Source organism: Dromiciops gliroides, chromosome 3, assembly GCF_019393635.1.
Source record: "Dromiciops gliroides isolate mDroGli1 chromosome 3, mDroGli1.pri, whole genome shotgun sequence".
Classification (NCBI taxonomy): Eukaryota; Metazoa; Chordata; class Mammalia; order Microbiotheria; family Microbiotheriidae; genus Dromiciops; species Dromiciops gliroides.
This window is the reverse complement of record NC_057863.1, coordinates 623,698,719-623,722,641: the sequence shown is the minus strand read 5'-3', so window position 1 is coordinate 623,722,641 and position 23,923 is coordinate 623,698,719. Positions and strand designations below refer to the sequence as shown.

Sequence of the window (23,923 nt, the reverse complement as noted above, 5' to 3'; positions counted from 1 at the left end):
AGCTGTGTGACCCTGGGCAAGTCACTTAACCCTCATTGCCCCACAAAAAAAAGAGAAAAAGAAAAAAGCAAGCACCACCTGGAAAGCCCACTCCTGTGCTTGTGCTTGGTATCACCACAATGGGAACAGCTTCCTTTGTCACTTAGTCCTCATATGCAACCGGAGACGGACAAACGTTAGGCTTCCTGGGCAGATGAGCCCCATAGGGTTTGGGAAGCCGAAGCTACTGGCCCAAGGCAGGCTTTACCCCGGCAGCCACTTGAAGCGGAGGCCTCCACGTGGAGGTCCTGCCCGCTTGGGCCCCACAGAAGCCCCTCTGCACACATACCTCAGGCCCACGGCCAGCATGGGCTCTAGAAGCTCCTTGATGTCCTGCTGGATGCCTGGCCCCATCGCTCGGGCCAACATGCTGATGCAGGTGAACACCGTGGCATCCACCTGAATGGCCTTCTGCCGCCTGCAAGGAAAGACAGCAATGGCCCGCTTGAAGGGAGTGAGCGGCTTGCCTCACTCCCAAGCTCAGGATTGCTCCCAGGGCTGACGCCGGGAGGACATCCAGGTGCCGGCCCCCGGCGTCTGGGTCACTGTTTAGAGAAGCAAGCCCAAGCCTGAAGGCCGCCTCTGATTTGCTCCTCTGGGTCCTCCCTGTCTCCTTTCTTAAGCATGCCAAAGATCATATTCCCCAGTTCTCAGAGAGGCATGCTAAGTCTGGGACACTGACTGACTCATCCACGGTGACTCAGAAAGTCAGTGAGAAAGCAGGGAATGGGACAGCAGTGCCCTGGCTGCTGGAGCAGACTTCCCTTCCCTAGGCCTGGATCCGCCGAGTGGCTCAAACTCGGCCACCTGGCCTACAGCCAGAGCCTGACAAGACAATGGAGGTGGGAGAGCTCTCGGAAGTCAGAGAGCTGCCCCAGCCCACCTCTCAGAACAGAATGAACCGGAAGCCATCCCACAACCCCTGGGCAAGCGGCCATCCAGCCCTGAGTGGGGGTTGCCTATTTCACCTCTGGACAGGTCTACTTGATGTTAGTCACCCTATCACATCCTGAACAAGCCCCTGAGCTGAGAGAACTTCTATTGGATGGCTCCTCATAGACACCCTGGGCACACTAATGCTATTCCTACAACGCAGGGCTTAGATGTGGCCAGAGCAGGACAGCAGAGAAGGGGACACGCACTCCCTTCCTGGACAGAATGTTTCTAGACACCAGGCATTCTATCCATCAATTGGGGGTGCTGCCAGAGGTATATCAATCATGTTAACAACTGCCGTCTCTTTTTTGGGGCTGGACCTGTGATCTCCTCATGTGTGGGGTATACGTGACCTCTTCACTGATAGAGGCTGGTACCAACCCTGCATCTCATGGTGTTAAGAGAGTTGTCTTGGGGCCCTGAAAGGCTCAGTGATATAAACTGTGCCCCCTCCCCACTGTGTGACGTACATCTCTCTTGTTTTTAACTTTTCCAAAATACCGACACACGTCCCGTTTAGGCAAGGTCTAATCCCTGCCACCCTCTCCCACTAAAAGGTGAGTGGGCGCTTTCCCCTGTACCATCAGCCATATTTCACACCAAGAGGCGCGGCAGAGAAGAGCTTGGATTGGCATGGAAAGCATCATAGGAAAGTCCCTCCTCCAGCACAACCAAGATGCTTACTTCGGAGCAAAGTCCTTGGGTGGGAGGGCTGCTCGGATGATATCCAGCACACGGGGCAGATAGACCTTAAACTCGGATCTCACAGCCACGGAGAGCAAGCCGAGGGCCTGGAAAGCAGCTGTGCGTTCCTTCTCCTTCTTGACACAGCTAAGAACATGGTTCATGGTGTCATGGAGGTACTGAGTATCTGAGGACAGAACACAAAGAGTCTCTGGGTCTGGGCTTGAGTGGTCCTGTCCTGTTTACCTTTCCAGGAGGGAGACGTGGTGCAAGCTGGGCAGGGCCATCAGATGGATTCAGGAAGCTCCTCCGAACCCACTGAGAAGCACTCAGCTTATGCTAAAGACACACCATGCAAAGCACTTTGGGAAGGTGGTGAAGCAATATTAAAGAGAAGTAACTGACCAGTTACCACGTTCTAAGGCATTTATGAAGGCTCATACTTCATGATCTGGGTCACAATCATCAAGTTGAATTTCATCTTTATGAAATACAGGTCAAATCTCATGATGGTGAATTCCAAGGGACTGTATAAATGATTTTCTATTGAAAATTGCTTCCGGTAAATGTGCCAATGGCCTGGAAAATCTTTTTGTTGCTCAGATCTTCATCGTAATGATACTTAATGTAAGGGGATTAGATCTGTAATTTGGAAAACCTCAAGTGTTTTTTCCATCTGATTTGCATAAACTAACATCCATATGCCAACAATTCAAATTAAAGTGTTACTGCTGGCTGTCTCAATGTTGACATTTCTTGATTCTTTTCTAGCTCCGATCCCCCTGACAGTATCCCAAAAGCTCTATGCCTGAAACATATGGTAGACATAGAGGGACCCAAAGAATGACAGAAAGAATGACTGGGATTTTGAAGGGTACTGATGGGACAACGGGGGGAACAATGAACTGCCGTCTGTCCCATGTATATTGTTTGTTTTTTTATTCTAAGAGATAGGGAAGAACACAGATGCTCCTTGTCCTGAGTTCTTAGTAAAGCACCAATGGATGTGCTGGGAAAGGTTATTTTTACTTTGAAAATGAGAGGTTGTGAAGCTATCACAAAGAGAGAACCATGGGATCAGAGAGTTTGAGTTCAACCACTCACTCCAAGGGACTTTAAGAGTCCAACCTTCTCCTTTTACATAAAAGGAAACTAAGGCCCAGGAAGGTTATATGACTTGCTCAGGGCCACACTGCTCTATCTGGGGCAGAATTTGAACCCAGAGGTTTGTAAGTGCTTATCCACTGAGATCCCAGGCTTTTAATTATGGGAGGGGAGGAACAATTTCGACAACTCTCAGAGTTATAGCATGCAGCTAGGTTCTAGAAAAGGGAGCCAGGAGGGGTGTTCATTTTCCTTTTCTAGATCTGGTATGCTAGGAAAACAAACAAACAAAAAAAGGAAGTGTGCACCTCCAGTGTCACCAGGATCACAACTTTGGCAAATGTAGCTGAGATTCCTGGAGCCTCTATTTATGTGAACTCAGAACGAACCAAGGCATGGCTTAAGTGGCCCGGGTCCGTACAGTAGGAATTCACGAGTTCCTGTCAGGCCAGATTTCCAGGACATATTTAGTAAAACAAAAGGGAAAACCCACATCAAAAACATCAATGGTGGGGCCTTCTGAGGCTGTTCAGTCCTGCTTAGGAAGGTAACTGCCCCCACGGAGCCACCTTTGATCACACGCAGCCCATTAGCCCCTTTTGAAGCCTGGACGCCTTCACCCATTTATTTAGAACTCATTTAGAGCTCAGCTGAACAGGGCCCAAGTGGTCATTGGGGGGGGGGGACACACTGAAAAAAGATGGGTGATTTTCTTGAAATCGTTTCTCTCTGGCTAATTGCCTTGTCCTTGGATACATGCTAATTCTCGTCCACCCTACATGTAACACCTCACTGGCTACATCTGTCCTGATGTTCTGTCTCAGCTACGGCACCTGACGTGAGTCACTGTCGCAGGGATGACTATCCGTCAAAGGATGGGGCCAGGTGGCCATTTGCTCTGTTCGAGGTCTCTGTCCCTTTGTTTGGGGCCTTAACTGAAGAACAGCAGTTGCATCCCAGAGCCCCTGACATGCTAAGTGTGCTGGGAAAGTGACCTGCTCAGCCCCACACTCACCAGTGAAGGCAGATGGCTGGAACGCTGCCAGGCGGGGCAATAAGTTGAGGATGGTCATCTGGATGAGGGAGTTCTTGCTGTTTCGGCATTTTAGCACCCACTGGCACACCTGGGACAGGAAAGGTAACAGGTCAGGACAAGAAGCAGGGGCGGGGAGGCTGGGAGCCCGAGGACGGCTTCTCCTGGCTCACCTGGTCGAATTTCTCTTCCATCAGGTCTCTGCAACATCGGCTTTCTACCAAGGTGGATTTGGCCGGAAGGGGAGATGTCCCAAATCCCATAATGCCTTGGTGGGCACTGTACCCTAGCAGACCTACGAGAGCGTTGGACTGCTGGGGCTGCACTGCCTGGAAGCTGGTGAAGGGGGTGATGTGACGAGGTTTTGTCCCAAAGCCCATGAGGTCTTTGCAGTACTTGTCATGTACCAGCTGCTGCTGGGTTATTTCTTCCATTTCTTCCCGGAGACGCTGCAGAGGAGAGAAAAAACCCATCTTCTTGTAGAAGCAGCTCCAGCTGGGGCCTTGGCAGACTCCTTAGAGTGGCCAAAACGGCCAGACGGAGAGGCGCCCATCTCCGAGATGGCCTCTCCTCGGCAGCTCAGAGGGCCCTGGGTCTAACTGAAGGGAAGAGCACCACCTACTGAAACACTAGAGAAACATGGGGCTTTGTGGGACCTACCAGCCACCCACGGGCTGCATCTCAGCTTCATCAAGAGGACAGAAAAACGTATGAGAGCCATGGGACAGGCCCCGCCCTATGCTCAAGAGGAGGTGACTCAATGCAATCCTGGCTTGGGGGGTGGGAGACTGTGGGCTCCCATTCTAAAGTCCCCAGAGATCTGGAGAGGAGCAGGCCACGACTTTTTCTCTGGAACCCAAGGTCTCTCAAAACGTATGGGAAAACTTGAAAGAGTAACGACACACAGTCATTCTGTTGGCTGAGAAATGTTTAACGCCTGCCCACCCCCAACACCATAAGCTAACACTTTCTCGCCACAAAGCCTTGGTCTCCACTTTTAATTCCTGGGGAATTCTGAGACGAGCAGTGCTGTTTAATACAGCGGGAGAGCTGTTCCCCCAGGGTTTGTGTGGTAAGCCCCAGCTTCTGGCACTCACCTCTCCCTCCATGCTGCTGATCCTCACGAGCTCATTGAGAATCAGCAGGGCCCCATGGATCCGGTCATCCCGATTCATGCCTTTCTCCTTGGCCAATGTCTCGTCAAACCCCTTCTCGGCTTCTTCATAGGTGTGCTAAACAGGGACAGACCGCAGGATGCCCTTGCTGCCCAGCTTCCCAGCAGTGCCCACAAGCTGGCCAACTGCATGCAGGCACCCTGGGCTCCAGTCCTGGCAATCTAGAAGTGTCTGCCCCTTCCCTGGAGATGCCTCCACTGAGTTGTTGGGGGGGGGGGGGCGTCATCAACACACCAAGTTCTTTTCTCTGGTGGTGAAGGGAGACATCAGCCACAAGGTAGTTCTGCAGGGCTGGAGTTCGCAAGAAAGGGAAAGGCTGCCTTCCCTCCTCTTGGCCCCGTGCAAGTTTCACTTGTTGGGCTATCTTGTAGTCAATGTTTTGTCACTCCAAGTGGTTTCTGGGGAGCTGAAAGCCCTTCTCCCTTTTTTATGAATGCTCAATATGAGCCAAATTCTGGGGCTCCTAGGGAAAAATCAGGGTGTGGGGGCAGGGGCTTAAGAGTGTCTGGGGGCAGCTAGGTGGCACAGTGGATAGAGCACCGGCCCTGGAGTCAGGAGTACCTGAGTTCAAATCTGGCCTCAGACACTTAACACTTACTAGCTGTGTGACCCTGGGCAAGTCACTTAACCCCAATTGCCTCACTAAAAAAAAAAAAAAAAAAAAGAGTGATCTGTGAGGAGTCTGCCAAGCGAGGCTAGTCTGTTTAGCCCAGAGTTCTGGTTTGGGTCTCCTGATAACAAGCCTGCTCGAGAGCCAGGGGGCAGCACGGGACCTGAGGTATGAATACAGGCTCTGCCCCTTGTTAGCTGTGTGACCCTGGGCAAGAATCCTCCCCTCCCTGGGCCTCTGTAAAGCGAAGGGGGTGGATGAGACTAGACAAGCTGTAAGACCCCCAGGCTTGGCCCGTGCCCTAGTGAACAAGGGAGGCTGTTTAAAATGCCTTCTTTGGCCACCAGAGAGAGTAGTCCGCATTCCGTGCTCACTGCACACAAAGCGCTAGAGACAAGCCCGACAACGCTGCCCTCAGGGAGCCTGCACTCTGACTGAACCAGCCCTGCTCACCCTGTACCACTGGGGCTTTTGCATCTCCTTTGGCTCGCGCTGGGTGGTGAGGATCAGACAGGCTCGGAGGGCAGAGACGGCTCCTTCCCGGATGGCCTGTTTGGGGTCCCAGACCGCCACAAAGATAGTGTCAAAGAAAGGCTGCACTTGCTGGAAGAAGAAGGTGGGGACGCTGATGGCCAGCTCACGCAGGACGAGCACCTGGGGCGGAAACCGAATTGGCACCTTAGAATCCTGGGGCACTGCCCGTCAGAGAACTGCAAGACACTGATTACACACGGGGCCAAGACCTAGATCTCCATTAGCCCCGATTCAGACATCCCCATGAGTTACTTTCTCTCTCTCTCTCTCTCTCTCTCTCTCACACACACACACACACACACACACACACACACACACACACACTCCCCATTCATCCCTATCTGTCTGTCCCCCTACTCCCCAAGTCTGGCTCTGACTTGTCCTCACAGTACTCACAGCTGCATGTCTGCGGCCTTCATTGCGGTCAGCACCCAGCCATTCGAGGGCCCGTTTCACCTCAAACTCCACATACTCAGCCGTGCAGGTGTCTCCTGCCATGGCCAGGCGCCCGATGGCCTTGGACGCCATCTCCATGACAACTGGGTCATTGGAGGGAAGGAGGTTGCGAAGGTAGTTGGCAAACCTGCCTATGCGGGTGGCATAGGCTTCCACTCCTATGAGGCTGGCTGCAAGGGGGAAGAGAAAAGGCAAGAGATGAGGCTGGGACACATCATACAGCAAAGTCAACTCCCCAGAGAAGAAAATAAACCCTCTATCCCTTCATCCGTAATATAACAATCTCCATTATTCTATAGAATGGCAGGGAACTGATCACTGAAGCCACATTTTGTATTTTACAAAATGGGTCTCAAATTTCCCATTTCAACTCTATCACCAGAGCCCCTCCCAGGGAGCAAAAGTATCTAACTTTAGAAATGATTATTGGGGCAGCTAGGTGGCGCAGTGGTTAGAGCACCAGCCCTGGATTCAGGAGTACCTGAGTTCAAATCCGGCCTCAGACACTTAACACTTATAGCTGTGTGACCCTGGGCAAGTCACTTAACCCCAATTGCCTCACTAAAAAAACAATAACAAAGAAATGATTATTTATATGGTGCCCACTGTGGTAGAACCACAAATCAGCAGCGAAGGGGCCGAGACACAAAAGGCCCATGAACAAGGAGCTTGGACGAGTCACTGAAACATGGCTGCACTTTGTGAGTTGTGGCCCTGCTCTGAGAAGCCCAGGGCGGTCCAGTTCCTGACCACTGTTAGCCCACGGCTACTGATTATGAACATACAGAAGGCACGAGCCAAGACCCTGCCTGGCTGGCTGCTTCTCGCTTACCTATGGCCAGGATGCCCCCTTTCCGTTCATTGGCATCAGAGCTGGACACCAGTTCAAATATGTGATGATTCAACTGATCATAGAAGCGGGTGGACTCCTCCTGACTCATCTGTGAATGGAGGAGAGTCTGGTGTCACTTCTTTGTCCCCAGAGGGAAGGTTTCTTCCAGATGCTAGTAACTCATACAAAGAGCAATTCAACAAACATTTATGAAGCCCCTCCTATGCAGAAGGCTCTGCGCTAAGTGCTGGGGACAGAAACAAAAGGCCCTCCCTCCCGGTGCTTACAATGGACTGGGGAATGGAGTGCTTCTCCCAGGAAGTCAAGATAAAATACATGTAAGCCAGAAAAAGCAATTTCAAGAGGGAAAGAGTACTAACAATGAGGGAATTAGTGACAGTCTCATGCGGGGGCTCTGGGCTTTGCTGTGAGGAAAGCAGGGCTCTTAGGAAGTGAAGGAGAGCAAGGAAAGAAAGCACTGGTGGCAAGAGAAACCATGTTCCCAAAGGCAGAGTCAGACTGACAGCAGCTTGCAGGCGCAGCATGAGGTAAGACTGGGAAGCTTGGTGGAAGCCTCCTCGTGGAGAAGGGCAGCTGGGAGCCACTCAACATCCAGGAGCAGAGGAGTGGCAGGGTCTGCCCTGTTTGATGAATGCCGATTTGGCAGAGGATAAATAGGAGAGCCAAGAGACTAGAAGCAAGGAGACCAATAGGTAAGAAGGAATGCGTAGCTCATCTCCAGTACAGGGGCTTCAGTGGAATGAAGGGATGGAGTCAAGACAGGATGTAAGCAGAGAAACAACAATCTGGCCAATGATTGGCTCTGGGGAGTAGAAGGAGAGGCAATGGTCAAGAACTACTCCAAGGGCTCAAACCTGAGGGCCTGGATGAAACACACACAGAGGGGGATGCGGGAAGACTGGACATCCTCCCTTTTCCTGCTTTCAGACAGCCAGGCTCCTGCCTGAACCCATGTTTCCATTGGAAATTCTGAACCAGTAAAGCCACCCGCAAGAAGATGGGGCTGATAATATTCAGCAGGGAAGGCAAACTTCTGTGGGAAAGGACAGATCCAGCAGGACCGAAATGTGTGAACTTGGTGTGCTGGTGCGGAGAGCCTCCGCCCTCTGCCGGGCTCCTTGCCCCACCCCGTGTCCATGCTGCACTCACCTCTCGGAGCTCCAGGGTGACATAATGCTGCAGCTCCTTGGCAGCCTTGGCCCTCGTCTCCTCGCTGCGGCTCTTCAGGCCGCTGGCAAACTGCTGTAGGATGGTCACGGTGCCCGACATGATGGCGGTGGGTTTAGGGCCCCGGGGTCCTGCAGAGGGATGCCACACTCTTTATTAATTACAGATTCAACAAGAGAGTGGGAGATGAACTCAGAGGTCCTCTAGCTGAGAAAAGAGGCACGGCTGGCGAAACGAGCCACCTGCCCAGGCTCAAACTGAACCAGTGAGTGGCGGAGTTGACCTCCCAACTCCAGGCCCAGTGTCCTCTCCCCAACATCACGCTACCACCAGCTGGGCTGTCACTGGGCCTGACCTCCAGCCAGGGCCCGTAGCTGTCAGCAGCCCTCTCTCCTCCACCCCTCTCAAAGAGCCAAATTCAGTGATGATGTCATAAGCGCTGTGTCCCTAACACAGCCTGGCCCAGAACCTGGGAAGCACAGGGAAAGGATTCCAGCAAGATCCATCCCCAAATAGCAGCATGTGAGACTCCTCTGGGGACCCTGCAGAATAAGGCCCAGACAGCTTTCCTAGTTCTAGAGATTATTTACATCTGGAAGCCAAGTTTGCCCAAATGGCCACTTCTGACTGTTTCTGAGTATGAGGGTTTGACTGGCAGGTGCCCCACAAGACATAAGAGATGTTAGACTTGACCTACTGATTTTCAGCTTGAACACATCTTAGCTTCATACTGAGGTCGAGTCAAGCCCAATATCATTTCTCTGCAGAGAAAACCAATGGAGCCATAACAGATTAATGACGGCAATGTGAACTACAAAGTACCAAGGGCTCCTATTCTGAGCACATTCCTAAAACACAGGCCCTTTGGTCTTCCTCTCTCCCAAATGGCACGGCATGCCCACCAGAGGACTGGCATGAATGGACTAGAGCACACAGCATGAATACTTGGGTTTGAATCCCACCTGAGACGCCCACTAGCTATGTGACCTTGGGCAAGCCATTTAACCTCTTCTCTGTGCCTCAGTTTCTCCACCTATAAAATGAAGGGGTAAGACTTGATGGACTCCAAGGTATAGGAATTAGGCCATTTCCTGGGGGAGTGGGCACGGAGGAGGCTGGCACCGTGTGCTACACTGTGGCCTGGAGGAGAAGGGGTCTGAGGAGAGAGGCAGGTGAACTGGGGCTTTCTGAAGCAGCATGGGTAGATGGAGGTGGGCTTTAGAAGGGTCTCTGAAGGGTGGAGACAATCCTATCTGGAAAGCGCTAGAGAAATGTGATAGTGTCAATCAAGGCAGACTTTCAGGAAGTGAAAGGGACCTCGTGTCATCAGTGTTTAGCTCAGCCACAGCCTTGGGAGCAGGCTCCCTCTCCTTCCAAGTTATCAATTCAATTTAAACCAGCACTTGTTAAGCACCTACCATACATAAGGCAAGGTGCTGTGCTGGGCCCTTGGAAGAGGAAGGCAAAAATGAAAGGTCACGGAGTGTACGGAGCCTGTATTCTGGTGGGGAGAGCAGTTAAGTAAATAGGAGATCATGTGGGGAGGGAAGGGACACCAACACCTAGGGTGTTTGGGAAAGATGCCTGAGTGGAGCCTCAGAGGAAGCCAGGGAGCCCTAGGGTGGGTGCAGAGGAGGTGGATTCTAAGTACAGGGGACAGTCCACGCCAGAGCATGGAAAGGAAACAACCATGAGTCTGGGGACGAGGTAGGAAACCAGTCTGGCTGGAAAAAAGTAACACGAAATAAAGTCTGAAAAGGCAGGGGAGGAGTGAGGCCATGCAGAACAGGGGTACAGATTCCATGTACAACACCCCTGACATCTGGTTACCCAGCCTCTGTTGGCATACACCCAGGTGACAGGGAACTCACTACTTTACAATGTGTGGTAAAGAAAACAACTTGAAAAGAGAAGGACTTGAACAGTCTCAGCTCTGCCTGTTAAAACGGCTAGGTGGCTGTGGACAAGTCACTCACCTCTAGGAGCATCATTTTTTCTTATCTATAAAACACGGGTGATCCTATTTGTACTACCCAGCCCACAATGGTGTCCCATCCTGAGGCAGTGCCCAATCCCTTGTCAGTCAACTTTCTGGTCAACACTTCCCAGTACTGAGTCTATAACTTACCTCCCAATAATTCTGACTCTCTGCCCCTGGGTCTCTGCTCTGAAGTCACACAAAAACTGTTTAATCTTTCTGCTGTGACAAACTAGTCTACCCCAAAGTCTGTTTTCCTTTAGGTCCTCAGTTCCCCAGTATAATGGATCAATTGAGATCAATCCTAGAGAAGGTGGAATCTACCTTATATCTGTTTTTGGAGTACTCTGCAGAGGATGGAGTCCTTTCTATAAAGTGATACCCAAGTATGAACTATGGTGTTTGCAGACTCTCAGGGCAGGAGCTGAAAGATCACCTCAGGCAATCCTTACATGACTACTGACCTCAGTGCCTGAAAATGAGTGAGTGGTCTAGCCTCCCTAGCAGACCTCCAGGGAGACAGACATCCTTCTTAGGACCACTGCTCTAAGCATTGGCTTTTTTTTTTCTTTCTCTAAGCATTAGCAAGTTTCCCCATACTTTTGGTGGAAATTCAATTCCCTGTACCATCCACCCACCTGTTTTTGCATTTAGGGGACAAACACAACATGAAAACCCTCCAAACCCTTGAACAGCACTCCCAAGTCTCCTCTTCTCCAGCTGAACCCTCCCCAGGAAGGGGGCCTGGGCCCTGTTGGAGCCAGAAGAGACTTCATCTGGGGCAGCTAAGTGGCACAGTGGGTAAAGTACCGGCCCTGGATTCAGGAGGACCTGAGTTCAAATCTGACCTCAGACACTTGACACTTACTAGCAGTGTGACCCTGGGCAAGTCACTTAACCCTCTATTACCCTGCCAAAAAAAAAAAAAAAGGAAACTTCATCTGACAGCCGGGAAAGGCTGAGGCTGAGGTAGACACCTGGAGGGAGGGTAGGAAGACTACCTGGGGCAGGCTAGGGAAGTGGAGGACTGTGGGTACAAGATAGGTCTGGTTAGGGACATCCCGTCTAGGAAGGCTTCCAGAAATCTATGGGGCAGGTGATTGATGTAAGCTTCTACATTCCCCAGGCTTCACTATTCTGGAACTTCCCCCCAAAGCAACGACCTCTCCACCTTGCCCGGGGAGCTCAGGGTTGGGAGAAGCTCATCCAGCCAAAAACTAACTGAGGCCTTGGTACTCTCCCCTCCCCCATCATGACTCCAGGCTAGGGGGGGTGGGGCCAAGCCTCAGTTTTAAGGAAGGGGCTCAGTTCTCACTAGGCTAGGCCCTTTCCCCCCAAGACCCTGCCCCATCTCAGCTTCCTCTTCTGTGCTGTCTTCCCCTAAGACTGTAAGCTGCTTGAGAGCAGGACCCATCTTTTTTCTATTTGTAGCCTCAGTGCTCCGCGTAGTGTTTGGCAAATATTATTAGGAGCTTAATGAACGTTTACTATTGACTCTTTGAGGAGTCTGAGGACTGGCCAGGCCTGGGAGCGTTTCAAGGGTTTGTTTGAGACAGGTGGCTTCGAGAACGTAGGCTGGTACTGGGGAGGTGTCTGGGTTTCTGAGGTGCCCCAGCACAGGTAATAGGCAGTGGCTGGGGGGAATTTCTGGTAAGGGGTCTGGGAGGATTTGGGGGGGGGGGCTTGTGATGAGTCAGAGGGGGTCTCTGATGAAGTAAGCGAACTTGCGGTTGGCATGTGAGGTGGAAGGGACTTTGAGGGTCTCCCATGGGTGGGGGGGGGGCGCTGGAGAACTCGGGTTAGGCAGGACAGCTTCTGGGGGGAGCGTTGGCGGGTCGATGATGAGGAAGGGGGGAGCCCGTGACAGGAAGGGAAGGCTCTGGGGGCTCCTCCATTGACTGCTGATGGATCAGAGGAACTTTGGGGGGAATGTCAGGGTGGCACGGGGGAGCTCTGGCACAGCAGGGAAGTCCTGGAGGGGAATCTGACGAGCGGGGGACCCCGGCGGGCATGAGGGAGTGGTGAGAACCCTAGGAGTGTCACTGAGGAGCCGGGGGGGGGGGACACCTCTAGGGGTCCCCGATGAGGCGGGGGAGGCTCTAGCTAGGCCTGGAGACGTAGTGGGTTGGGGTTTCCAGACGGCCCTAACGCCCGGAGAACGCCGTGGACAGAGGCTAGAAGCCGGGCCGGGCAAGGCCCTAGGGGTGGCTCCTGGGCCCTGGGGGCGTCTGCAGGGCCCAGGGCGCCCTGAGACGCTGCGGCCTCCCTCCAGCGCCAGGGTCCGGGTTCCGGCCCCGGCCCGGCCCAGGGAGGCGAGCGGCGGGCTCCAGACTCACCTTGACTTGCGTGACTTGTGGCCTTCCCTTCAGCTGGTGCAGCTGCCGAAGGTGCCGAAGGCGCCGCCGCCGCCGCTCCGAAACCCCCCCCACCCCCAACACCGCCCGCCTTCCCTCCCGGCTGCCCTCCGAGCCGGGTGGGGAAGGGCGGGGCACCGGATCGCTAGGGCCAACCGGAAGGTCGAAAGAAAAGATGGACGGGCATGGAAACCAATGGCAGAGAGGAAGGCGGGATGTTCTGTAACCCGCCCCCCCAGGAGGCGGGAATATTTCAAATGGACAAACTATGCATCCAGTGACTGGCGAGCACCGGGCCGAGCAACACCCGCACAGGCCAATCAGCGGCGAGTTGACCGCCTCGGCCACTTCCGACCCGGCTTCCAGTGCGTGCCGCGTTGAAATCAGCCCCCTCGACAGCTGGGCATCTTTTCCTGGTACCGCCTCCACTGGGACGGCCGGGAAGGCGGCTCAGAGCCCCGCCCACACGCGTGTTAGTGACCAGCGTGGACCCGAACTCGAACTTGAGCCTCAGCTACGGATTCTTGGCCCGCCTCCTCTCCTGGCGTCCCTCGTGTCGCATCCAGGAGTTTTATATGTGAAATGACCCCTGGAGACCCAGGCGGTTTCCTATCAAACCCCAACAGAGATCAAGGTCCCCGAGGTCACGTCACGCCAGCCCAAAGGCTCAGATGTGCTGCTTCCCAACACAAACCCTGCTCCAAATTTGGCGGCTTGCCTTACATATTCACCATTCATGCTTCCTCTTGGCTCTCTGCCTAGAGTGGCAGCCTGGAGGAGTGGAAACTGTGGAGGTATGGGTGTGTGTGAGCCGGACTTGGGTTCGAATCCTGCCTGTGACACTTAGTAGTTGTAGGACTCTCGGGACAAATCACTCAATCTCTCGGCCTCTGCATCTGCAGAATGGGCATAAAAATATTTGCACCAAAGTTACTGTGCACTAGAGAAACGAGTTATTGCGATGTTCCCAAGTATTCATTCTTTCACCTCCTCCATGATCGTGCCTAGTTTATTTTGATGATCTTTCCCTTACTCTGCATTTCTTCCGGACACAGTCTGCACATCACACTGTCTTCCTTTGGCTTGTGGCCTTATTCATATGTATGTTTCCCTTAGTGGTACAGATCATAGCCCCAAAATGCAACCACGCCCGCTCGTGACTACTCTTGCTTTTCTCCCACTCCCAAGATTACTTGAGGGTCCCCGGTTTTCTGGATACAATGAAGTTTGTTTTCCCTCTCATTGATTTCTCTGCCCCAGCAGAGAATGTGTAAAAATATGTAATGTGACAGTGCCTGGCACTAGTAATTAGAAATTTCCCATCATGTTCTCTCAAAGAAAATATTATTAAGGTGGCAGGAATTCTAAGATACTCCACCAAGCCTCTTATTTTTGTTATGGGCCCATAGAACCCCGGAAGTTCTCTGGGGCACATCAAAGAACCTTCTCCTTGAGAAACTAAACCAGAGGACAAACACACCTAAAGAGATAAGTGGAACCAGATCCAGACTGAGTTAGCTCTGGGACCCCCACCCTTCATTCTAGTCTCCCTAAACCCTGGGGAGATAAGATTAGGTGTGGCTGCTTCCTTTGTGTCCTGAGAAGAGAGATGGCTTGAGAGATTTGCAGCCACCTCTCACCCAACCCTTCCAGCCACCACCAGTGGGGGATGATCCTCCCTCACTAAAGGAACTTTCCACAGTCAGATGATCACCCCCATCAGTCCTCTATAAAAGTACCTGCCTGTCTCTTGCTCGAGGAGATTGGTATCTCAGAGTCACTCTCTGTGCCATGTCTTTCTCCCCATGAGAAGTCCAAGAATTCCATGGTTTCCCTTCCCTTCCTCAGCCCCAAAATAAACTACTATCTTATTCTAATTGCTTTTGTGTGCAAGAGGGTATAATTCTTTAAACAGGAATTCCTAAGGACCCCAAGCCCCTATCCCGATCCCAAACCCCCTACCCTATTTTCCCCATGAAATTTTGAATGAATGCACACATAAAAAATGAAGGCAAAGAAAAGAACCAAGACCCAGTGAGGAATGAATCTATTCATGCAAGTCAGATAGAATTGTAGTAAGTGAGCCAACTGGAGTTAGGGTCTCCAAGGTCTCTACATCTCTTTTTTTTTTTTTAAAGTGAGGCAATTGGGGTTAAGTGACTTGCTCAGGGTCACACAGCTAGTAAGTGTCAAGTGTCTGAGGGCGGATTTGAACTCAGGTCCTCCTGAATCCAGGGCCGGTGCTTTATCCACTACGCCACCTAGCTGCCCCTCATCTCTTTTTTCCAACCCCAATCACTCATCTTTCTTCCTGAAGTTCAGAGAGGCAATGGAAAGAGGAATGGATTCGGACTCAAAGACCCGAATTTCAGGTTCCATCCCTGTGATCCTGGGCAAGTGACTTCCCTTTCCACAGAGACTTTCATTTAATTAAAAAAAAAAATTACTGAGCACCTGTGCTAGGCGCAGTAGTTACAGCTATTAAACACTGACATGAACGAATGAAGCAGGGAGAAATACTGAGGGTCACCAAGGTCACATGGGTTGTAAGGCTCAGAAGCAGGGTTGGAACCCAGTCCAGTGTTTTTTCCACTGTAATATCGAGGACTTTCCTTTTTGTATCCCCAGTGCTTTGCATACAGTAGCTTAACACAAGTTCGTTGTCTGGAACTGAATGAACGCTCCTAGGGAGATGGGAGGAAGAGCTTCAACAGTGCTGAAGGACCGGGCGGGCTTTTCTTTCCCGGACCCTGAGCTCAGGGAGCCGGTTTCCGCACGGCCGACAAAAGCCAACGCACAACATGGCGGCCCCTAGGGCTGTCGGTAAGGTCTGGGGCCGGCGCCGGCCTAGCCTCTGACAGGGAGCGCCTGGGAAACGGGAAGACCGGACGGCTGTGGGGTCAGAGGAGGCCAGGCCTCCATGCGGTATTCCCCTTTCCCGGGCTCCCTTCCTCCTGGCGCCGTTCCAGCCTTCTCTACATAGCGGTGAACCCTTCCCAAAGCTCCCGTCCTGCTTCTCGGGAGCCGCGGGTTCCGCTCCTGCCCTGCTTATCCTTTTCTAGGCCCGCCCCCTTCCCCTACCAGGGGCTCTGCTCCAGCGGCCGGCCCCGCCCCCTGACCCCCCCTTCTGCTAGCCCCACCCTCTCCCCTGCACCCATCCCCCCCTCCCCTGCTAGCCCCGCCCCTGCGCCCCTTTCCTCTGCTAGCCCCGCCCCTCCCCTTCTTTTGCTAGCCCCGCCCTCTCTTCTGCTAGCTCCGCCCCTTCCCCGTACCCCTTCCCTTGCCCTTCCACCCGCTCTTCTCCAGCCGCGAGCCCCGCCCCCTCCTCGTGCTCCCCCCAGCCCCTCCACGTGCTCGGCTAGCCCCGCCCCCAGCCCACCCTCACCACCTCCATGGCGGCGGCCCAGAGCCCCGGGGAGAGGATCAACATCCAGGGGGGCGAGGGCCCCCCCGGCCGGGGCCCCGACGAAGGCCGGGAACGGCTGCCCGTGCGGAGACGCGCCGGCGGCGGCGCCGGCCTCGGGGCGGCGGCGGTCGTGGCGGCACAAGTGCGCCTCGTACGTGCTGGCGCTGCGGCCCTGGAGCTTCAGCGCGTCGCTGAGCCCCGTGGCGCTGGGCAGCGCGCTGGCCTACCGCTCGCAGGGCGCGCTGCAGCCGGGCCTGCTGCTGGGCAGCGCCGTGGCCGTGCTGGCCGTGCACGGCGCCGGCAACCTGGTCAACACCTACTACGACTTCTCCAAGGGCATCGACCACAAGAAGAGCGACGACCGCACGCTGGTGGACCGCATCCTGGAGCCGCAGGACGTGGTGCGCTTCGGCGTCTTCCTCTACACGCTGGGCTGCGTCTGTGCCGCCTGCCTCTACTGCCTGTCGGCGCTCAAGCTGGAGCACCTGGCGCTCATCTTCTTCGGGGGCCTCTCCAGCTCCTTCCTCTACACCGGAGGTGAGGCCCGGCCCGGGGCCTGGCCCTGGTCCCCCAAGGCGGGGGTGGCGGGCTGGCCGTGTCGGGGTCGGGCTCCACTCTGCTCCCCTCCCCGGGGAGGGCTCGGTACCTCGGACCGGCCACTGCCCATACCCAGGCCAGCCTTGGCACTGCCACTCCCTGTGTGCAGGATCAGTCCTTTCATTTTCCTGCTCTTGAGGTTCCTCTTGTGTAAAGCGAAGAGCTTGGATCCCGGCATCCCTAAAGCTCCCGGGGACAGTTAGTGATTTGGAGGGGAAGCTGCCAGACTCCTGGGACCATATTCTTTTCCCTTAAAGGGGCTCCTCCCGCTTTGCCACTTGGCACTTTGTGTGACAGCTTTGTAACTTGAAAACCCGGTGGAAGTCCGCAGGATGCTTAATGCTGTTCCCTAAGCTCTAGGTTACAGTTCTCCCTTCAGGAAGCACAAGTTTAGAGAGTTCCTTTTGAAAGTCATCACACCACCACTTTAGGAATCTGGCTCTGGCCCCAGAAGTAGTTCTCCCTCTGGTCATCATTTCTGGAGGTGGTTATTCTCTCTCTTTTTTTTTTTTTGGGCGGGGCAATGGGGGTTAAGTGACTTGCCCAGGGTCACACATCTAGTAAGTGTCAAGTGTCTGAGGCCTGATTTGAACTCAGGTACTCCTGAATCCAGGGCCGGTGCTTTATCCACCGCACCACCTAGCTGTCCCCTGGAGGTAGTTATTCTCAAGAGGGGAGCGGGTTTTGATTTTCAGTTCTGTTCAACAAATATTTAAGTGCCCATTATGTGCCAGGCTCTGGGTGATGTGGGCTGGAATTTGGGGTCAAATTGATCGTGAGTCATCCCAAAAGAATTACAAGACTCAGTGACTCAGTTTCCCAAGTTTTATTGCAATACTGTGAGTGACCACAGGGAGAGAACCAGAATAGTAGAAAGGTATCTCAAATAGTGAAAGAAAAGACAGTTCTATTTATAGTATGGATAAATTGATTATCAGTCTCATTATAATATTCTCCACCTTGGGGAGGTACAGGGGAGGGCTTATCCTAATTTGGAGTTCCTTGGGTCCTAAGCCAACCCCCGAGGTGGGTACCTTTTTCCGTGGAGGTGTGTTTTGGGGGTTTACATGTCATAAAGTGAATCTGGGGACAAATTTGGCCTTTTCTGCACATGTCTCTTTCTGATTCCCATGGCTAGTTTCACATTTTTGTTAGAATTTCTATACCCTGCCTTGTGTCTTACTGTTATATGACCTAACCCCTTTATGGTCCCTTTATGGGTATTGATCACTGTGGATACAATAACTTAGCATCCTGACTTGTAAGTTATCCGTTAACTGGGGTCTGACTCCCTTTTGGAGCTAATATCTGAGTTAGATCTTGGATCTTGAGTTTTTCTATTAATCCCTTTTTTGCCTCCTACATCATGGGGATAGACAACAATGAAAGACCCTTCTCCTATAGCCTTCCATCTGCAGCTTCTACAAATGCCCCAAAGTGAGGAGGCACAGAGTAGAGTTTAAGGAGTGGCTGGAGGATCACTTTGCTTGGGGTGGAGGGTGTGTGTTGGGTGAATTCCGTGGAGTCACTCTGGAAAGGAAGGTTGACTTCAGTTTGTACTTAGGTGACCTAAAATTCTAAGGAGTTAGTAAAACCTTAGGGAGGAGATCTCTTGGGAAGGTGATTTTGACAGCTCTGGAGAAGGGATCAGAGAGATTCTAGAGGCAGGGGGCTCAGTTAGACTGTTAAAATAGTCCAGGTGCCAGGTGATGAGGCCCTGAACTAGGGTAGTAGAGTGGGGGAGAGGAGTTCCAGAGATGTGTGGAGGAAGGGGAGCTAAAACAGGGCTGTTGTTTGTGTGGGAGGGAGAAGGAAGGAACTGATTAAGATGACACACATCTGCCCAGCAGAACTTCCTGCTGGGCCGAGATAATGAAGAGGGGCATGGGCTGCCTTGGGGAGTATAGAGGTCTGAAGGTGGAGACTGTGGCCACTTGTTTGAGAGGGTTCTCCTTCAGGTTCCATTGTACTAGATCCCAAGCCTAAGATTGTCTGGTCCTGGCGAAGATAGAACATGGAAGCTGCTCACTCTGCTTTGGGACCGAGGAAGCAGGGTGAGGCGGCAGGGGCAGGGCTTGGAGTTGGTTGGCACAGTCAGCCAAGAGTAAGGCAGGGAGATGGCAATGGAGAGACTTGCCATAGCCAGGGTTTGGCTCGTGTTTACCTCTAGGCATTTTTTTTTTACTGGGCATGGTCGCTGTGCATGCCACAGCTTCTGGGAGCCACAGGTGAGAGTTGAGTGAATCAGGTGGACACCAAAGGGGGATGAGCAGCCTTGAAAAGGGCTCAGCAGCTCTCCCAGCAGAGGTGCTAGCCCTCCCTGAACCCCCTATACGCAAGCTAAACCAGGGTGAAGGTAGCTGACAGGCCTCAAACCCCCTGGTGAGCTAGGAGGTGTCTACCCCAACTTGTGAAGACGTCCCCTGGCAGAATGGCCGATAAGAACGATTTGTGCCCATGACCAGGAAGGAGGCTGAAGCAGGCACTGTCAGGCATCCAAGATGCCAAGGTTATCTGCTGCATCCTGAGCCATCACCAGTCTTCCTGACTGTGTCACTGGACTCGGATGACTCTGGAAGAGAGAGTGAGGCTAAAGACTTTGTGCAACTCAGCCTCACTTAAATGCAATTTATGCTGCCATTGAGACATTGCCTGTGATGTCATCGGTCCTCTTTGAAAAGGAAGGACAAACACAGCCTCGAGGAACCCTGCCAAACCCTTTCCCAAATGTAGCTTTTGTCATGATACTGTGTCCCATTTAAGGAACGCTTTGTATTGACTTATTGATGCCTTTTTTAATGTAGTAAGAGCACACAGGAATGAGAAAATGAGAAGCACTGGTTTTGTTCTGATCTAGTACTAGGAGGACAAAAGGCAGAGATGAGTGTAAATCGTTAGGCTTGTTCTCTGATTCTCCAGGCCCACCTTGGCATGCACACTGTGGCCCATCACTGGGATTCTGACTGCGATGCTGCAAAGCTGCTTCATGCCCCTGTTCTTCAGCCTGGTCCTCCTGGTCTGCCTCAGAGCTTAGAAGTAACATAAATGACTAGTAGACACAAGGTGAGGGCCATCTGGAGTCATGTTGAGTTATGGAGGAGAACCCAGGGGCTGATGTAGGGTTGGGGAGTGTGACTGGCTGCCTCCCGTCCTCAGGGAATCTACACCAGAGAAGGCACCTAGAGGAAAGAGCCAAGCCGGGAAGCCCTGACAGTGAATGTGGCCTTGGGGTGTGCTCCAGGTGGGCAGCCTGGGAGCTTCAGCTGGGTCAGAGACGTTCTGCTTCTTCTCTGCCTTACTCTTTGTTTCACTGGGGCCTGGGGACTCTTGGCTAGTCACAGGTTCATCTGTGGGGTTTAGGGACAATATAGGCTGAAGGTGGCGGGCAGATCCAAAGATGAAAACTCTTGATCCCAGTGCAGACAGGAGAAGTCATGGAAGAACAGGGAAGCACACTCCCTCAGTGGGTGTGCACTTAGGAAGGGAGAGCTCCCTGTAGGAATGAATGAATTCTGGGGGAAATAAAAGGGAAGAATTGATCCTTGCCTCCATGGCCTCATTTGGCTCCTCCTTTTGTAAACTCGGATGTTTTCGTCATGTAACATTGGGCTCACAGTCCTAGAATCCGTGTATTTAGGGCTGGAAGGGACCCCAGGACTCATCCTTCCAACCTCCTTGTTTTACGGGTGATAGCTAACATTTATATAAAGCTTACTGTGTGCCAGGCGCTGTGCTAAGCACTTGGCAGGTATTATCTGTTTAAATCCTCACTACAGCCCAGGGAGGCAAGTGCTTCCATTTCACAATTGAGGAAATTGAGGCAAACAAAGCCAAAGCCATTTGCCCTGGGTCACATGGCTAGCAAGGGTCAGAGACAGGGTTTGAACTCCAGACCTGACATTTTGTGCACAGTGCCACACCTGACTACCCCAGAGGAGGCAGCCAAAGCTTGGATAGGTTAGGACCCAGCTTGTCAGAGTCTTGCCCTCCTGAAGATTGTAAGATGTGGAGGTTAGTTCCTATCTCATCCAGCACGGGGCAGGGTGGGGTTTCCTGAACAAGGTGGGTACTCAGTAAACGTTGATCAGGCTATATTAGGAGGGCCATTGGTATACCCAAAAGGGGCTGCTTTGAAACAGATTAATGAGGAACCTTTCTGCCCCTTTGCTGTATCTGAGGACAAATTTGTACTGCTTGAGGAGGAGGGAGCTGTCCTTTCTTTTGCCCTTGTCTTACAAAAGCTTCTTGACTTTTGACAGAGTGAGGTAAACTATTCTCGTTTAAAAAAAAAAAAGTTGAGGGGGCAGCTAGGTGGCACCGTGGATAAAGCACTGGCCCTGCATTCAGGAGGACTTGAGTTCAAATGCAGCTTCAGATACTTGACACTTGCTCATTTCCTTGTTAAAAAAAAAAGTTCTCTTAATTAGCGGTCTTTGATTTCATGTCAACTCTTTGTGTTTTCTGGCCACAGGAATTGGATTCAAATATGTGGCTTTGGGCGATCTGGTCATCCTTATCACCTTCGGTCCGCTGGCCGTCATGTTCGCCTATGCTGTGCAGGTGGGGTCCCTGGCCATCTTCCCATTGGTCTATGCCATCCCCTTGGCTCTCAGCACTGAAGCCATCCTCCATTCCAACAATACCAGGGACATGGAGTCCGACAGAGAGGCCGGCATCGTCACCCTGGCCATTCTCATCGGGCCCACCTTCTCCTACATACTCTACAACACCCTGCTCTTCCTGCCCTACCTGATCTTCAGCATCTTGGCCACACGCTACACCATCAGCATGGCACTGCCCCTGCTCACCATTCCCATGGCCTTTTCACTCGAGAGACAGTTCAGGAGTCAGACCTTCAACAAGCTGCCTCAGAGGACTGCCAAGCTCAACCTTCTGCTGGGGCTCTTCTACGTCTTTGGCATCATCCTGGCGCCAGCAGGCTCTCTGCCCAGACTCTAAAGGGACCGGGGCGCCTCCACTCCAGGTTGAGATCAGAGTGTCTGAGCACAGACCAGATCTGGTGACCTCTCACCCTTTGGGCTAATCTCCAGAGGCTGGTCATGTTTTCTCACAGCCTTTAGAAGGAATCCTATTTGAATGATGGGGATCAGGGCGATCCAGGCGCATGATGGTCCACTAGAGGGCAGTGTCAGGTCACTGAAATGAAGCTGCTCCTTCCACGAGTGAGTGCCCAGAGGGCTCTCACCTCACCATCCCCCTTGAATTAGGACCATAATTATCAGTACTTCTTAGAGGGCTTATTTAAACTATGTTTCTTACTGATCTTGGTCTTCTATGGTGATTATACCAGGCTCAATTAACATGGGCGGTGCCTGTCTTTTCCCCTTTGAACTCTGGTCCAGAAAAAAGTACTGGATGCTCATTCCTCATTTAGCAGCCCAGCGAGGTTCAGGAGTGTTTGCCCCTGGATGCAGTCCCCTCTTGTCAGTTGCCACAATTGACTAAAAATATCAGGCCGCCCTTTAGCAAAGGGCATAGCTGGGGACAAGCAAAAAAACCCAAAACAGTCCCTAGAAGGGTAGTCTAGTAGTTTGTGTGGAGAGGGGAAGAGTGGCTGTTTCCTTGTAAATCTGCCTGAAAAGACAGAAGGGATTAGGAATTTCAATAACCCTTGGCCTGAAAACTGTGGTAGCCATGACAGCTTGGTAGCCTGAGGGCATTGGGGAGACTGTTTTCAGCCCCTCCCCTTTAACAGTTTCTTTTGAATACCCTTGTCCATTTATCACAAGCAGGAAAAAAACCTTAGCTTTCAATAACTAGATTTCATGGTAAGAGCCTAAGAACTGTTGCAGAGATGCTACTTTGCTCTCTGCCCCAGGGTAAACAGACTAGGTACATAGATCCTTATTGTTCCCAGGTCAGACTGGTGGGCCATTTCTGAGCAGGAGTAAGCCCTACACAGCTAATTAGTTTGTCTATTTGAAGACAGATGCATTTTTGGCACATTTTCACTAGAGGTTGCTTGAGATGAAACCTGGGGAGGACCTTGCTAAGGATACACTAAAAATGGGATGGGTTTTGTGCTTGTCTGGGCCTGTGTTTCCATTTCCTTGAGGACAGAAGGTGCTTCAGAGACCGAGTCTGCTCACTTAAATTAGGAACATCCAGGCCAGAGATCTCACAGGGTACTAGATTCATCCACATTCTCTGTTAGGGCATATTGGCATCATCTGATCAGATTTTTGTTCCCTGTCCTGACAGCAGAGTTAAGGTTTTTGTGTCCAGGGTAGTGGCATAAACCCCAGCTGGTGGACCAGGTTCACTGCACAGATCACAGACCAGACTGCTGGGCCAGAATTGGTCACATCACGAGGAGAAAGAGGGTAGAGACCACCAAGGTTCTTTTTAAAGGTGCTTAGCAAAGGTTCTTGAGAAACCAGCAGTAAAGAGACAGGGTGAGGTCCTTGGCACTCTTTCCCCAAGACCTTTTTAAGAAATGCCAAAGTTGCGTAGTTGCAGGGGCTCCTCTTGTCCTGTGGAACGGCGCTTTTCAGATCTCAGGCCTTGAGGTTGGGGAATGTAGTCTTCAGGTAGGTGATCCCCAAGTTGGCTACCATGTCTGACCAGACCCGCCCCATCTGTATCATCTACCTACATGCTAGAGTTTAGTGCCGATTTTAATACATTTTTGTATGGAGTTTTATATACAGCTCACCATGTATTTATATGGCTGTCCTTGATTCAGTGAAGTTTTCTTAGTCCTGTTGATTTAAAAAAAAAAAAAAGAATTCACTCATGATGGTCTCTAGCTTCTTTGCCTTCTCCCAACCCCCTTTTACTTTGGATCTCTTAGGATCTCTGGAACGTGTGATAGATTGGTGTTGTTAGCCCAAAGTCATTTTTAATTCATTGTGCTTAGCCAGACTTGTTTTTGTAGTTTAGCTAAGCTATGTCTGTCTAGAGAATACAGTCCAGCTCCAGCCTCCAGAAGGCTGATCCGTGTCACTTGTAGAATTACTACAAAGTCCAAGGACTC

The 23,923-nt window shown here is 52.1% G+C and overlaps 2 protein-coding genes across 3 annotated transcripts in view; one reads left to right on the top strand and one right to left on the bottom strand.

The window, feature by feature from the left end:
- The window catches only part of MTOR (mechanistic target of rapamycin kinase), a 113,081-nt gene extending 100,092 nt beyond the window's left edge, over positions 1-12,989 (bottom strand). For both annotated transcript variants that reach the window (XM_043992307.1, XM_043992308.1), the window contains exons 1-10: positions 12,906-12,989; positions 8,574-8,722; positions 7,404-7,512; positions 6,512-6,741; positions 6,035-6,235; positions 4,894-5,028; positions 3,970-4,245; positions 3,779-3,887; positions 1,660-1,846; positions 329-457 (exon numbers count right to left, since the gene is read on the bottom strand). In XM_043992307.1, coding sequence (XP_043848242.1) covers positions 329-457; positions 1,660-1,846; positions 3,779-3,887; positions 3,970-4,245; positions 4,894-5,028; positions 6,035-6,235; positions 6,512-6,741; positions 7,404-7,512; positions 8,574-8,693 — 1,496 coding nt within the window. In that variant the 5' untranslated portion in view covers positions 8,694-8,722; positions 12,906-12,989. The remainder of the gene's footprint in view (positions 1-328; positions 458-1,659; positions 1,847-3,778; positions 3,888-3,969; positions 4,246-4,893; positions 5,029-6,034; positions 6,236-6,511; positions 6,742-7,403; positions 7,513-8,573; positions 8,723-12,905) is intronic.
- A 3,210-nt stretch (positions 12,990-16,199) lies between these two features.
- UBIAD1 (UbiA prenyltransferase domain containing 1) lies at positions 16,200-23,847 on the top strand. The gene is given in 3 exon segments (XM_043990863.1): positions 16,200-16,387; positions 16,389-16,866; positions 21,398-23,847. Coding segments are annotated over 3 exon segments (1,038 nt in total). The 5' UTR covers positions 16,200-16,315; the 3' UTR covers positions 21,886-23,847.
- Positions 23,848-23,923: the final 76 nt, after the last annotated feature.